Source organism: Hippocampus guttulatus, chromosome 7 (genome assembly GCF_054856545.1).
Source record: "Hippocampus guttulatus isolate MCC_2025c chromosome 7, RoL_Hgut_1.0, whole genome shotgun sequence".
Classification (NCBI taxonomy): Eukaryota; Metazoa; Chordata; class Actinopteri; order Syngnathiformes; family Syngnathidae; genus Hippocampus; species Hippocampus guttulatus.
In genome coordinates this window covers 14,056,608-14,069,805 of record NC_141267.1, presented here as the reverse complement: position 1 = coordinate 14,069,805, position 13,198 = coordinate 14,056,608, and the positions used below count along the sequence as shown (strand labels likewise).

Genomic DNA, 13,198 nt, shown 5'->3' with positions numbered 1-13,198 from the left:
GCGCATTGACGCTGAGCTGACAAATGCCAGCCGATACCTGAGAAATGGCCTTTGTCGACCATTCTGGCATGTTGATGAACAACATCGTTTAACGCTGCTTGAAAGTGATCGTTTGATGGCCGATTGTGTTTTTGTTATTGATTCACTAATTGCCGAGGATGAGGCAAAGCATGAGCTGTCACTATGAGTAAGTGATGTTTGTGTGACTTTTGCAACCGCTGAAGAGTATGAAGCAATTTAATGGCCCAACTTTCGAGAGTTGATATCATTTGTTCTGGATTTATACAAGCAATGGAACCTCCCAGACTTAACCCAGTCCCTTTCAAGATTCAGACTTTTCCTCCACGCCATTTTACATAGAGCGCCAACCTTAAAAAAATAAAAAATAAAAAATAAAACAAACAAAGATTATAAATCCAGAAAGAAGATTGAACGTTTGTAGATTACAGGCCCTGAAAAAAACTATAGTTTCAATTCGTCAATTATTAGCACAAAATAAAAAATCATCTGCATCTGGGCACATATTTTCAAGTAGAATATACATCTACCGTACTTTAAAAGTGTATCTGGATGCAGATGGTTTTATTTCGTGCAGCCACTTGACTAAGTAAAATGAATTAAAACTGAACACATTTTTTTTCCAGTGTACACGGGGTGTAACGATACACAAAAGTCCTGGTTTGAAATGTACGTACAGGTACTTCGGTTTTGACGTCACAGTTTTTTTTTGTTTTTTTTTCATTTTCCGCATCAGCGTAGGAGAACAAAATGCAAAAACTGCACACTGTTACAAAGTGGTGCCTGGTATTGAGTCAAATAAATTATTTTCAAATAAATTATTGATAAAATGTGCTTCAATGAATAAGCTATTCTCAAACAAACCACAAAAAATATGGCAATAATAAAAATAAATTCCTTATAGCTTTTTACCAAGTTTCAACCAAACTTTTCAACAAGTACAGCACCAACAGATCCAGCATGCACTGCAGTAGTAGTTGTGAGATCTTTGGAAAATAAGAATTTCTAAAAAGACTCTTCACCTTTATCTTCTCAACAATAAATACATATTATCCGGTCCTCCACGAAAGTGCAGTTTCATCTTTGCGTGAATCAAAATAAATTGCTTTTACTTAGAAAACAAAGATCAACATTTTTGACATGTTACATCCCAAAGCAGTAACTGAATCATAAATCATTTGTTTGTGCACCGTCAATTTCAAATAATGCTCAAAAGCAATGGAAAAAAAACACATTCGGATTTATCGATGAATCAATTCTTGAAACAATGGTTAATTGCAAATTGTATAGTCAACAAGACATGGACAATTTGCTTACCGTAATTTATTCCAAAAAATGTCCAAGGCAAAACAGCCCCTTCAAAGACCCCACCCCAAAATTAATTGAAGTGGGGCATGAAAGCAAATGCAGGTACAGTCGAGCCTGACCAAAAATTGTAGATACGAATCAAATCTTAACTTTGGTGTATCTTACAGCCCTAATATTTACCCATATAAATCATGCCAACAAGAATAGCCTTGACAGTTCTTTATTGTGTTGGAGAAACCTCATAAATTACATGCTGCATATATGTTGGAAACTACATTGTAGTTCTTATATAACAATTATTGTATTGCTTTTTTTTTTTTCCTTTGGCCATCCAAGTGTTCCCAGCAACACTGAATAACTGAAGCATGTCTCCAAGCATGAAGGCATTTAACTGAAACCCGCCGGATTTTTTTATTTCCCCCCCTCTTCTACATTGCCCACTGGATTTTCTCCGAGCGTGAGGAACAGCGCTTAAGCATGAAGTGACATTTCAAGAGCCGGGTTTTGCTGAGCCTCTCCATGTTTTATCCTCATGGTGCTGTGGGCCATGCCTGCAAATGATGCTGGATGTGTGTCATTTATAAAAGGTTATGCCTTATCAAAAGCCATATATAGTTGAGCCTTTAATGGAGAGCTGCTAGTGTGAGGTGTTTTGGAGCGGTAATAAATATCGCAAGTCGTTTGCCGGTGATGATTGAATGCCATTTTTGCTACCTGATATCTGCAGAGGTGGTTGGTGAAGGGTGGAATGACTGTCGAAATTCCGACAATAAATAATGTTATATGATCCGAAACAATTTTTGAATTATCCTGTGAGCGCTTTGTCTATAAATGTGCATGCGCGTGTGTGGGTTGATTAAAGCCGCCACCAGATGGACCCCAGCAGTCACCCTGTGAGCATGAATGTACCCCCAACCGGGATCAAACGCAAAGCGGGCTGCTCTCTTTTCCTCTGCTCCAAATCGCACTTTAGTAGACTTAACTGCCCCATCTTATCCCCCCGCGCTATTTATTTTAACGCGGGTAACCTCACGCTGTCGTACGCTTGCTCAAATCTGTACTGTACTCTCCAGAAATGAGCATACATTGTGTACAGCTGACAGTCAGGCTGTGAGCTGCTGGGTGGCTGAAGTTGAATGAAGTTGAATGTCACCTCAAGCTGCGGACACTCTGCTGTCCAAATGGACAATAATCCACCAGAATCCTGTCGAGAATACCTGCTGAGTGCCAACACACATGCCGCAATCAACAGCCAATGGCAAGCTAAGCCTCTCTGGGCACCTGTACAAACCTTTCATTTATGTTTGGTTGCAGCCTCTAAGACCCTCCATTATCTATCCCTTAAAACAACTCTAAAATAGCCAGGAAGTGGAAGGTTGAAGGTCGAACGGAATCGCTTGCAGCATGCGTTGAAAATGAAGTTAAACAACAAGTGTATGCAGGAAAAGTGGTTAAGATTGCCTGTGTCTTACGTCTTGTGTTGTATTATTATGTCATTTTATGTTAATTGTTCTTTTGATGGCGGCGCGGGCACCCGCAGCGGCTCCTCTTTTTGTCTGGTTGAGGGGGAAGGAATTTCATCTGTGCTGTATGCTACACTTGGAGCACATTTGACAATAAATTTGGAATTTAATTGAATTGAATTAAACAGTAAAACAATAAAGCACCAAACCTGAATTTTGTGGTAACATATATGGTGATGCTGCTTATGTACTTGTTATCTGGTAGTGGATTTTCTTCTCCAATATGCTCTGTGAGACCGGTCCTACTTATGAAATAAGTGCTGAGAAAGCCAAATAAAAAACAGGCAGCAAGTGAATCCTTTGATCCGTGACAAACTGCTGCGCCTTCGTGATGGATACTGACAACTTGAGTGGCCTGTCGCATGGTGGATGTGCAAACTATGAAGTCTCTTGTGACAACAGACTTTTTTTTTTTTTTTTAAATGTTTGAATTCTGAATTGGCAATCGACTGGTGATCAGTCCAGCACGTACCGTGCCTCTTGTCCAAAGTCAGGACATTTTGGGATTGAGATTCAGGTGTACTTAAAAATAAATAAATAAACAGGAGACATACACAATGGCTTCTGGTTTCCTCATTAAAATATCAACATGTCTGCTTTGCAGTGATCACACTCTTACTGTGACAGTCACATGTGGAGCCTGCAAAACTACGGCACTCTTTCACCAAGCAGCTTTGCGTTAATGTGAAGGATAGAAGAGGCTGTGACAAATGTAGCGTATAGCCTCTATCCAGGATCAGCATGAAGAATTCACTTCTGATCTGAGCAGGAGTTTCCTCCACGCACTGTGACACAGACAGGGGTTACGTTGATGCCTTGCCATGCCCCGGCATGGAGGAGGATGTAGGAGGAAACCAGCTACTGTAGCTGGGATTTTCTCATCCTTGATAGCGTTCGTCGAAGACAACTTTCATGAAGGCATTTATTCCAAGGCCGCCCATACGAGGGTTTTCGAGTTTACACTTTAGTGGGTATAAAACGTTGTCTGTAATTGCTCACAGTCAACACAGAAGACCCCGCTGTGTCTCCATTTCCCCCGCTAATGTTCAATTTTAAGTCATCTTGACATCTTTTCGCCCACTGTTTCTCATCAAGATATCGCCGTGGTTACTGATCGCGTTTGAGAAAATCCGGTGATTGTTGTTTCACCAGATGAAACGCTTCCATCCGGGAGGACAATCGTATGATTGTTAAGTTACAACGAATGTTATTGTGGTGTGGAAAATGTTCTCAGTGCCTTCTGGGGCTCCAATTTGGCAGGTCGTCATACTCGTGAACAGGGGATTTTCTTTTTTGTGTGCCTTTTATTTCCTCAACGCTGCCCATTTAGTGCTTGGATGACTCACTGCGAAGTTGACTGTGATCCCGAGATAATTTAACATCATTCGCTCTGCTGTGGTTTCAAATACGGTGCTAGTTCGGCAGAGCTGAACCACGCGGCCTTTTTTTTCCCTTTCTTTTTGAAGAGACAGAAGAGAGGCGATTTGATTTAACATACAACAGCAGTGCAGGTGTGCTGTGCCTTGGACCATGAAATTACCTCAAATCAGTATCCACACAGAGCGTGCCATTGATTCATGGTAATAAAAGCCTCTGGTCTTAACACTGAAGCAAACATCAGCGGTCAACACGGTCCAAGCCGCCCTTTGTTGTGCACCTAGTGCCCCATCATGCTAATAGCCGCCTGATGTCTGAGATTGTCTCAGAACAGACAGAAAGACTGACGGACAAGTTGAAGCATACAATTCTTATTTGTTGATTGTTACCGGCAGAGGGTGGACACCTGCCAAAAAAGAGGCCATCATCAGTCTGAGTAGCCCAAAAACATGCTTGGACTGCCAGAGCTTGTAAAAGGGCAACTAAATCTGTCCTTCAAGGGCAAATCAAGAAGAGCCTAGGTCAGCAACACATTCAAATGCATTGGGCTCAGGAGACTGCTGTTAGGCTTTAACTCATTCACTCCCAAAGACGTTTTTAAACGTCTTTTCAGACTTGGTCCAGAATTGGCTGATACTGAATGAGTTTTAATGTGGAATCAGCCAAACTCAAGTTTTGTTAGTTTTGTGTTGGAACATAGTGTTGCCACTGCTGTTTGTTGTTCTTGTTTTTTTTTTTTAGACAGGATATGGTTTTCATGGTAGCCCAAGTAAACACATTTAAGTGATAATTGGTGTCATAATTCGGTGAGGAACTGTCTTACCAGTTTATGAACAACACTGTAAAGAGTTATCTTCTACGCTTGCGTATGTGTAGATACAGTGTATCATTTTTCAAGCTTATTAGTTTTGGGATCTCAATGTTTTTAGATGATTTAGAGTAGCCCATTGTTCAACACGGGCACTGTTCTGTTGCCCGAGCCTAAAGCCTTTGAATCATTAGATCCAGTCAAATCCCAGAAACACCCGAGAGACAAATGATATGGATCGGGGGATTGGATGAGGGAACTGCGGATAAACGTATTGTAACAGTAGACTGTAATTCAGCAAATAGTGGCCTCCACTCTAATCGAGACCATATCTCAATAAATGCCAGTTGTATCATCCTCTTCAAAACTATTAGAGGCCTCTACCCAAATAGATAGCTCTTTTTTTCATCCTTTTCATCAGGGTTTTTTCTCATTGTCTTACCTCAGTTGAAGTACAGCATTTTTCACATGAAGTCAACAGCCGAGCCTATTGAACTCTGTGGCAGAGGCACAGGCTCTCAGATTAGAGTTTTGCCGTCTGCCTCTCATGTTTAAATCTGTTCCTTCCTCACGATGAAAGGTGCTTTTATGCTGTGTGGAAATAGCGTATTTTCCAGCAATTCTCTATCAAGCGTGTTGCAGCCTTTTTTTTTATGACCTGAAGAAGTGCTGTACACGCTTTTAAGATAATTTGACAAATAATACCTCTGTCCAGACATTCTGTTCTTGTTGTCTGCATTTTTTCCAAAAATAGTCATTTCATGATGTTTTAAAAACCTGCCCGGTGCAAGCCTAGCGCAAGGTGCGGTCTAAATCTGTGCGGGGGTTTTTGTAGATGCTCGCAGCTTGTCATCGTCTTTATGAATGAAATATATGCCCCCCCCAAATACACACACACACTCACAATATACACTAACTTGGAAGGTGTTATGAGGCTGTAAAATGTATTAGGCTCAGTAGCCCACCTTTAGTTTTCGATTGAGCTTTGTTGGCATACTGCGTGTGTCCATCAGTGCAAATTTGAATTGCCGCCTGGCAATTGAATACCCGTACATCGTTTTTCCTTCTCTTTCAAAAAACAAGGTATATTTTTCTTTTGCCTTTTGTAACATCTAAGATGGAATCATCACTTCTCCTCCTTGAAATAGAATTTCTCATTATGCAGAGAGAAACACAAGCCAGGTGTTGAAACACGGTGGGTGACAGTTAACAAGGACGCAAAGCAAAAGCAGTCACAATTATCACTGTGCACACTGCATATTCAAATCTGATAAACGGTACACGCTATTTTTTTTTTGTCTCCTATGCCACTCGCGTTATCATAAACCTCCACATTGGCTGGCTGAATATTGTGCCTCGGCACACAAACCATGCTTGCAGCACATTCAATCTTTGTTCAAACCAGGATATTCAACATTTGTAGGCCAAAGCAAATAGGAATCCCTGTGAGCTGATCGAGGCTGAAAAGAGAGCGGGAGAGACAACAGGGTGCGGTTAATCCATTAAGGTGTGTGACGAAGAGGGGTTTGTGGTGAAGAGGCAGGGCAGAATGAAGGGCGCGGACGGTTCATGACAATTAGCCAGTTCTCTCTTTGCGAATTAGCATGCTCGAAGCACCGGCTGAAGCGCACTTGTGAGGTCGACCACTTGAAGCCCGAGCTCTCCCCGCCACTCACAGTGGGAGACTGGCAGGCACTTTGTGCTCCAGTGTTGTATGCTGTGTTTTTGTCTTTGACACGTCCTCGCAGCTTTGCGTGTATATTTGGATGGATGCAGTCTGCCACGCGTGTGTTTGCGAACACCAGCCATAGCCAGTTGGTGAGATGGAGTTTAACACAGCTGACAGTATAGCTGGCTTTCCTGGGTTACAGCCACAAAGCCTTTTATTTGAACTTTGAACACCAATGAAATATTGTCAACTGAATATTTGATGTTTATCGGTTATAGTAGTTGCAATATTTATAAGTGGTTGCGGTGATGAGAGTAGTAGTACTAGGAATAGCGGTTATAATAGTAGTAGTCACATAATTATATTTGTGGTCGTGTTGAAAGGGATTTTTAATGTTAAATTCAAACTTCTGTATATTCTAGAGCCAATTCTGATGAAACTTTGTTTTAATCATTCACCGTATGACGTATACAACCCTTCACACATGGCTAAATTGAATGTAAATTGTTGACATCTGGAAGTCATACAATTTATATTTTTTATAAGTTTGATTCGTTCCATGACCACACGCATAACTCAAAACATTCCTATCAAATCATCATTCCACATTGAAATGGATGAAAAAGCAATTAATCTGTTCCAGCCTAAAAATGCTCAACAATTTTTGTAAAATCTAAAATTAGAAAATTGCCTCCTTCTGGTGTACACCATTTGGATGTGGTATAATACAATAACATGAATATACATGAAGATGGTCACAACGCGTCAGTAAACTGCAGTTGTTTTTTTGCAGAGGATAAAGAATTTATTCCTGTGAGGTTCATTGTCTGCCAATGTTTTTCTACTGTTTTGTTTTACAAGTATCTCTTGCCAAAAGAGTTTTAACACCATGACACCAACGCTCTTCCTTGCTCGACGATTGGTGTTTTGCCTTGTTTGTTAGCATTAAGCTACGCAGCCTTTCCTAAGGCAAAGCTACTTTATGTGGTTGTTTTTAAATCCATAATGCGTAATTCTTCAAAAAATCTGAAAAATAGCTCCTCTTTTTGTTCTTATGAACGGTATGCGCTTGTAATGCCATACTGTCATACTGTGATTATGCATCTTCTCATTCTCATTGCATATTCCATACATAAACGTGCGATGAAGAATTCCACTTGTCTTGACATGGAGAAGGACACTGTATAATGACGGTAAGATCGAAGCAGAAGAAATGCCCTTGATAGGATATCTCAACCACTCCCTCCATCTCTCCACAATACTGTAACGCACAGCGTGTGGCCTTAACTAGGACATGGCTGCAACATGGTTTCATCTTTTCATCTGTGGTCGGGGCACACACGCAAGACAGGAGTGGGAAGCAGATTGTGTTCATAGCCAAGTAGTTGCAGTTACTTTCACAGCCTATAAAAACCATGGGTCTGCAGTTTCATCGAATGTTGTCGATAATGTGATGAAAGAAAACGACTCCTAGCACTTTCATGTTCTCATTTTGAGAAAAACATTTGGATTCTATTAGTTATTTCAAAAACCACAGTTTTAGGGCTGTCACTATTGAATATTTTTAGAATAGATTATTCTCTCGATTTGTCCATCGATTTATCGAATATTCTGAAAAAATATTTTTCATGAAAGATTATCATAGAACTATCTCCTGACAGCACATACTGTATTTTCAGATTGAAAAATGTGTCTTTAGTATCATGTTTCGTGTTTGTGTCTAATTGAAAGCATTGGGCATCGTCTTGAAGTCAAGCATTTGCTTCCACTCAGCTTATGGGCCAAATGTTGCTGTGTAAATGCTGGAATGCTTAGGTTTTGTCCGCCAGCGCTAGCTTTAAAATGTTTGTCTATTTTTGTAAGTCATTACGGTTTTCATAGTATGTACCATTGCCACGAGACGTTCTGTGTTGTTCATTTGCACGTCAGATGCTCAATTCACAATTGCTATTGTTGTTTTAATTTTTATTTGACTGTCTGCATTATACGGAATTTGTGTACTGACAGGCTAATTGCGTAAGAATGATGGACCTAGAATCCGTCTTTGTTGAGTATCTTTGTTGAGTATCTGCAATTTGCAGCCCACTCTGTTTATGACACGTTCTGTTGGAACTTAACATAAGAATGACACGCTTTTGAAATCAGAGGGTGCGCTTTTTTTTTTCTTCTGCTGCCGATTTAGGCAGAAAACTAGTTGGACCACAAATAATTCATAGAAGGTACGCTCACTGGTTGCAAGCAAGTACTTCTTTTGATTTTGAGGTAGGACTTTATTCCAAACAAAGTCCTTGGCAATTTAAAATCATCAGGCCATCCCGACGTGCACATAGCCTGATACGTTTGTCATCATTTGTCATCACTTTGGTTTACACACCATAAGCACCAAGAATTCCACTTAAACCGCATTGCATTTAAGTGACAAATGACATGTTGCTCTCTTGTCAGCAGGAAAATAATGAAAGTCCGGCATTGGCAATAGCACGTTCCATGCGTGTGACAGAGCAAGCATTATGTTGGTTTGGAGTGGAGGGAATGCATGTCTATGCCGAGTGTTCAGAAACGGTGCCTGCATGAAACTAGTGTTGCTTTTCAGGTAAAGTGTGTTAGAGGAAGCAAGAGCTCCCCCTTCTTGTCTGTCTGTGAAATGAACCCGCAACCTGTTCTTTATTTTCCTTTTACTGTCGGAAACGTGTTTTTGAATGAAACTAACACATCCTGCAATTTTCTCTGACCAAACCCCTTATCAGAGTAACTTGAACAGCCATTGAGCAAACTATGATCCTTTCCTTCTGATTTCAAAACTAGTTATCCACCACAATAAATAGTAAACGTATTATAAATCGACTACTGGTGAAAACTAAGCGTATTATTTTACTAAGACTGAATTTTTGGTCCAGTTTCTGTATGGGTCTCATGAGATGGTTCAGCTTTAACTGATGACGTGGCCGCTGAGTTTTATTGCTTAATCTTTCATCACTAGTTATGTGCACACATGACGATGATAAGGTACATGCATCCTCACCCCCCGAAGCCTGAAAGAGCATGCCGCCACCACCCTCTCCCACGCTTCCACAGCCAACCAATGGGAGCCCGCCTGTTGTCAGGTCCCAAACATCCCTTGGCTGATTATCGAGGGAGAAATAGCTGCGATTGGGTGTGTGTGTTGTCTTTTCATCGGCATGGCGTTCCAATCTTGACATAGTTGTAGTCTGTGTGTTTGTGTGTGTGTGTGTGTTTGGGCTGTTGTATGATTTGCCTACAACGTGGCACTGTTTGTGCGATTGTCCTCTTGTCAGTGACTGTGTTTGAAAGAACCTCCATTAACAATGGTCATGGTGAGTAGATGTTAACTTTACACTTTTTGACACTATTGTTTTTGTTGTGTGCAGTGGATTGACAGGCTATCTTTTACGATCGTCTTCCATGTGACATAAATTTTGCTTTTATGTTGGCAAAGCTCATTTTTAAGTGGCATGATTAATTGTATGTCGGCATTGGTTGTAATCGGCATTGGTGTGGAACTACATTAGATTCATACTTTGAGATATGTTTCTAATAATCTTATAATAGAAGCCGTGAGTTTTAAACACCAGCACAAACTTACAATAACAGACATGTTGTTAAATCGATCATTCAGATCTGAGCTTTATTATCTTTGCTTGCTTTACAATTGATCCAAATGTATAAAACGGTCGTAAATCCAAATGGTCGTTTTGCCATCAGTGGCAAATGAAATCGGTGAGGCCATTTAAAATTTCACATGTGAATAATCAATGCACCCGATTGTTTTTAAATATGTAGAAGGCAGCGGGGGACGGTGAAAGCTGCTCTATACACACACCAACGCACATGTACAGAGGACACTCAGTAATAGCTAATTTATATACACCGTGCTTTGCAGGCATCCTATTACCATAGCGCCCGAGGCTGCAATCACTCTCCTCGAGCCCGACTCCACGTTGCTCCGCGCCGGCTCGCTCAGGCACAGAGCTGAGCGGCGATTGATTACTTTGCTGGGATTCAAAAAGCCTTTTCTCTGCCAAAAGCGGGCTGAGGCTGGCGTGTGCCGACGAGGGCTCCGAGCCAGCCAGAGAGCGAAGGTGTTAACACCGAGGGAGGGGTGGACTGACGGGCAAGCCAAGACGCCAATGACAGATTCTAGGAGGGAGACGGGGTAGGCGCAAGGGGGGAGTGGGCGGGCACTGATCTCCAGTTGAGCAGGGGAATGGGCGGGTGGCTGTGAGAGGAGGGAGGGGAGCTGTGAGTGGGGGCCGGGGGGAGGGGGTGGAGGCTGGCTGCACTCGCATCCGAGCTCATCATTCTGCTCTCAGCATCTGTGAAAGAAGGCGATGCCTGCGCCGCACACCTCCGCTCAGCCGCTCTCCGCTCGCCACTGAGACTCGAAAGAGAGGAAGAGGAAGCCGAGGACAGAATAATAAGCGGAAGGTCTAAGACAGCAAAGGGCTGAGTTTGTGTAGCTTCTCTCGGCGGAAGCGTTCGCCGTAGCGGCTGTGTGTGGGGAATAAGAGAATACGAGGGGGAGAGTGAGCGAAAGAGAGAAAGATCGTGAGACAACCACCGGCGTCTCCCAAATGGAGTGGAATGGGTTTAAGATGGTAAGGAAGAAAGCTTCAGGCTTGTGCCTTGCTCACCAGATTTTTTACTACAATGCATTTGAAGACGTGGTTCTCACTATTGTTTAACTTACACGAGAAGGAGAAGTTCCCTCAGTAGGGTGGTTTTCGCACAGCATTGGGAACATGCAAGAAGGTGTGCAGGTGTAAGGCAGCGGCGAACGGGAAGGGTTAAATTGTGTTTTCTTGAAGCTTCTCCTGCCTTTGCATCACTCTGAAATATTTGCCCGCAAGCATGGGCTGTACTGTACTTGAGTCTTGTTTAGCCGCTTGAGTGTTGCCGGTAATTTCTGCCACATTCATGTATGCAAAGTAGCCTACGCTAATGAGGTGAGTAGACATGTTATCCGTCATGCTGCTTGTGTACTCGGGAGTAGGTGTGTATGAGTTCCGCGCATGCCCCGGATTACAATTTGTAATGCTGTGAGATGATGATGGGTGTGTGAATGAACGTGCTTGGGGCACGGCATTTACTGTATGCTTGCAGTCTGTTTTGTACTTTGCTCACTTCCAACTTTGCATCCATTTTGCCATCATCCATCACCTTCAAGAGAGGGGCAGAACCCATGCTAGCAGAACGAGCGACCTTGTATGTTCCGCATGTCTCCTCAACTGTCAGGTGTCCCCCAGTTTTATTTCCTTGCGGATGCTGCGCCACCAATTACGGCGCCCGAGTCCGTATGATCACGATTTACATTCTCGAGGCATCTTTCAGTTTGTCGAATTACTTTTACAGAGCAAACTGACTCCGCGTTTGCCGACGAGATCATTTGCAACACTAAAATGAATCCATCTTCAAGTAAACGTTTGATTGTGTACATTGCTGGCTTCTTCTCATTTGATACAATCAAAATGCTCATCAGAACCACTCTGCTTGTTGACCAGGACTCTGGACATTAAGAGCCTTGCAGTTAAGTGAGGCATAGCACTTGATTGATGGAGGGAGAAAATGGTCCGGGCAGATGGACATGAACAGAGGGCTTATACATCACATGCAGCTGAAGAGAAGGTGAAAGAAAAGGGTGAAAATAGAAAAGGAGTTAAAAGTCAAAACTGTTGAGGGTGTGATTTGAGCTTTCTGATGTGAGCCAGTGGGGCGCCTGAGCTATCATCTCACGCACACGCGCACGCATACGCACGCAAGGAGAGCAACATGCAGTGACTCTATTACCCCCAGGCAGAACACGGTGAGCTCCAAGGTTATACACATCAATGCTAATCGAATGGAGTGTGTAAGGAATTTATTACAAGGGCTGTGCAGCCGGCAAATATATGTGTCGTGAATTAAATGTAAGTGAGAAGTAGAGAAACGTAAGAGCAAGTGTGTTACTCTGATGTTGGAAGATGGCGATCCAAAAATGGAAGTCAGAAATATCAAGACCAAGAATCTGACCGACTCACTTACAAGCATTGAACCAAATAGTAGAAGCCTAATTCATTCCAAGCAAACGGCTAAAACAGAGGTTTATAATCATGGAAAAAGTTCCATGACTAAAAACCTTATATGTAGTATCATATGCTAGAGTATAGCATCGTGATTTGACAATGATTTGTATTGTGTTGGCATAAAGAGGGGTGGCAATTTCGTAAAAATATGTTAACTTTCCCGTATGGCCGGTGTATTCCCGGGCCAGTCCTGGCCATCAAGGCCGTTGGCGGCTGTCCGTAACCCACCTGCCCGCCACGATCCCTCCTTATTGATGATTAGGTGTGTCAAGTATTTATTTAACACAGTCAACTCAAATTCAACTTCAAAGACAGTGTGATTAAAAACCTCTCGGAAAATATTGACGCATATTTTCCTCGTTATCAAGGCCACCGGATATAACCTGCAGAGTGGAACGGAACCTCGATGAACACG

At 42.2% G+C, this 13,198-nt stretch overlaps 1 protein-coding gene across 6 annotated transcripts in view; it reads left to right on the top strand.

The window, feature by feature from the left end:
• elavl4 (ELAV like neuron-specific RNA binding protein 4) overlaps positions 1-13,198 on the top strand; it is an 88,638-nt gene that overhangs the window by 12,281 nt on the left and 63,159 nt on the right. For 2 of the 6 annotated variants that reach the window (XM_086115266.1, XM_086115265.1), the window contains exon 1: positions 11,053-11,319. The exons of 3 other annotated variants lie outside the window; for them this stretch is intronic. In XM_086115266.1, coding sequence (XP_085971392.1) covers positions 11,296-11,319 — 24 coding nt within the window. In that variant the 5' untranslated portion in view covers positions 11,053-11,295. Of the gene's footprint in view, positions 1-11,052; positions 11,320-11,347; positions 11,668-13,198 lie in introns of those variants that run through there. One more of the 6 variants, XM_086115267.1, reaches the window with a different exon arrangement.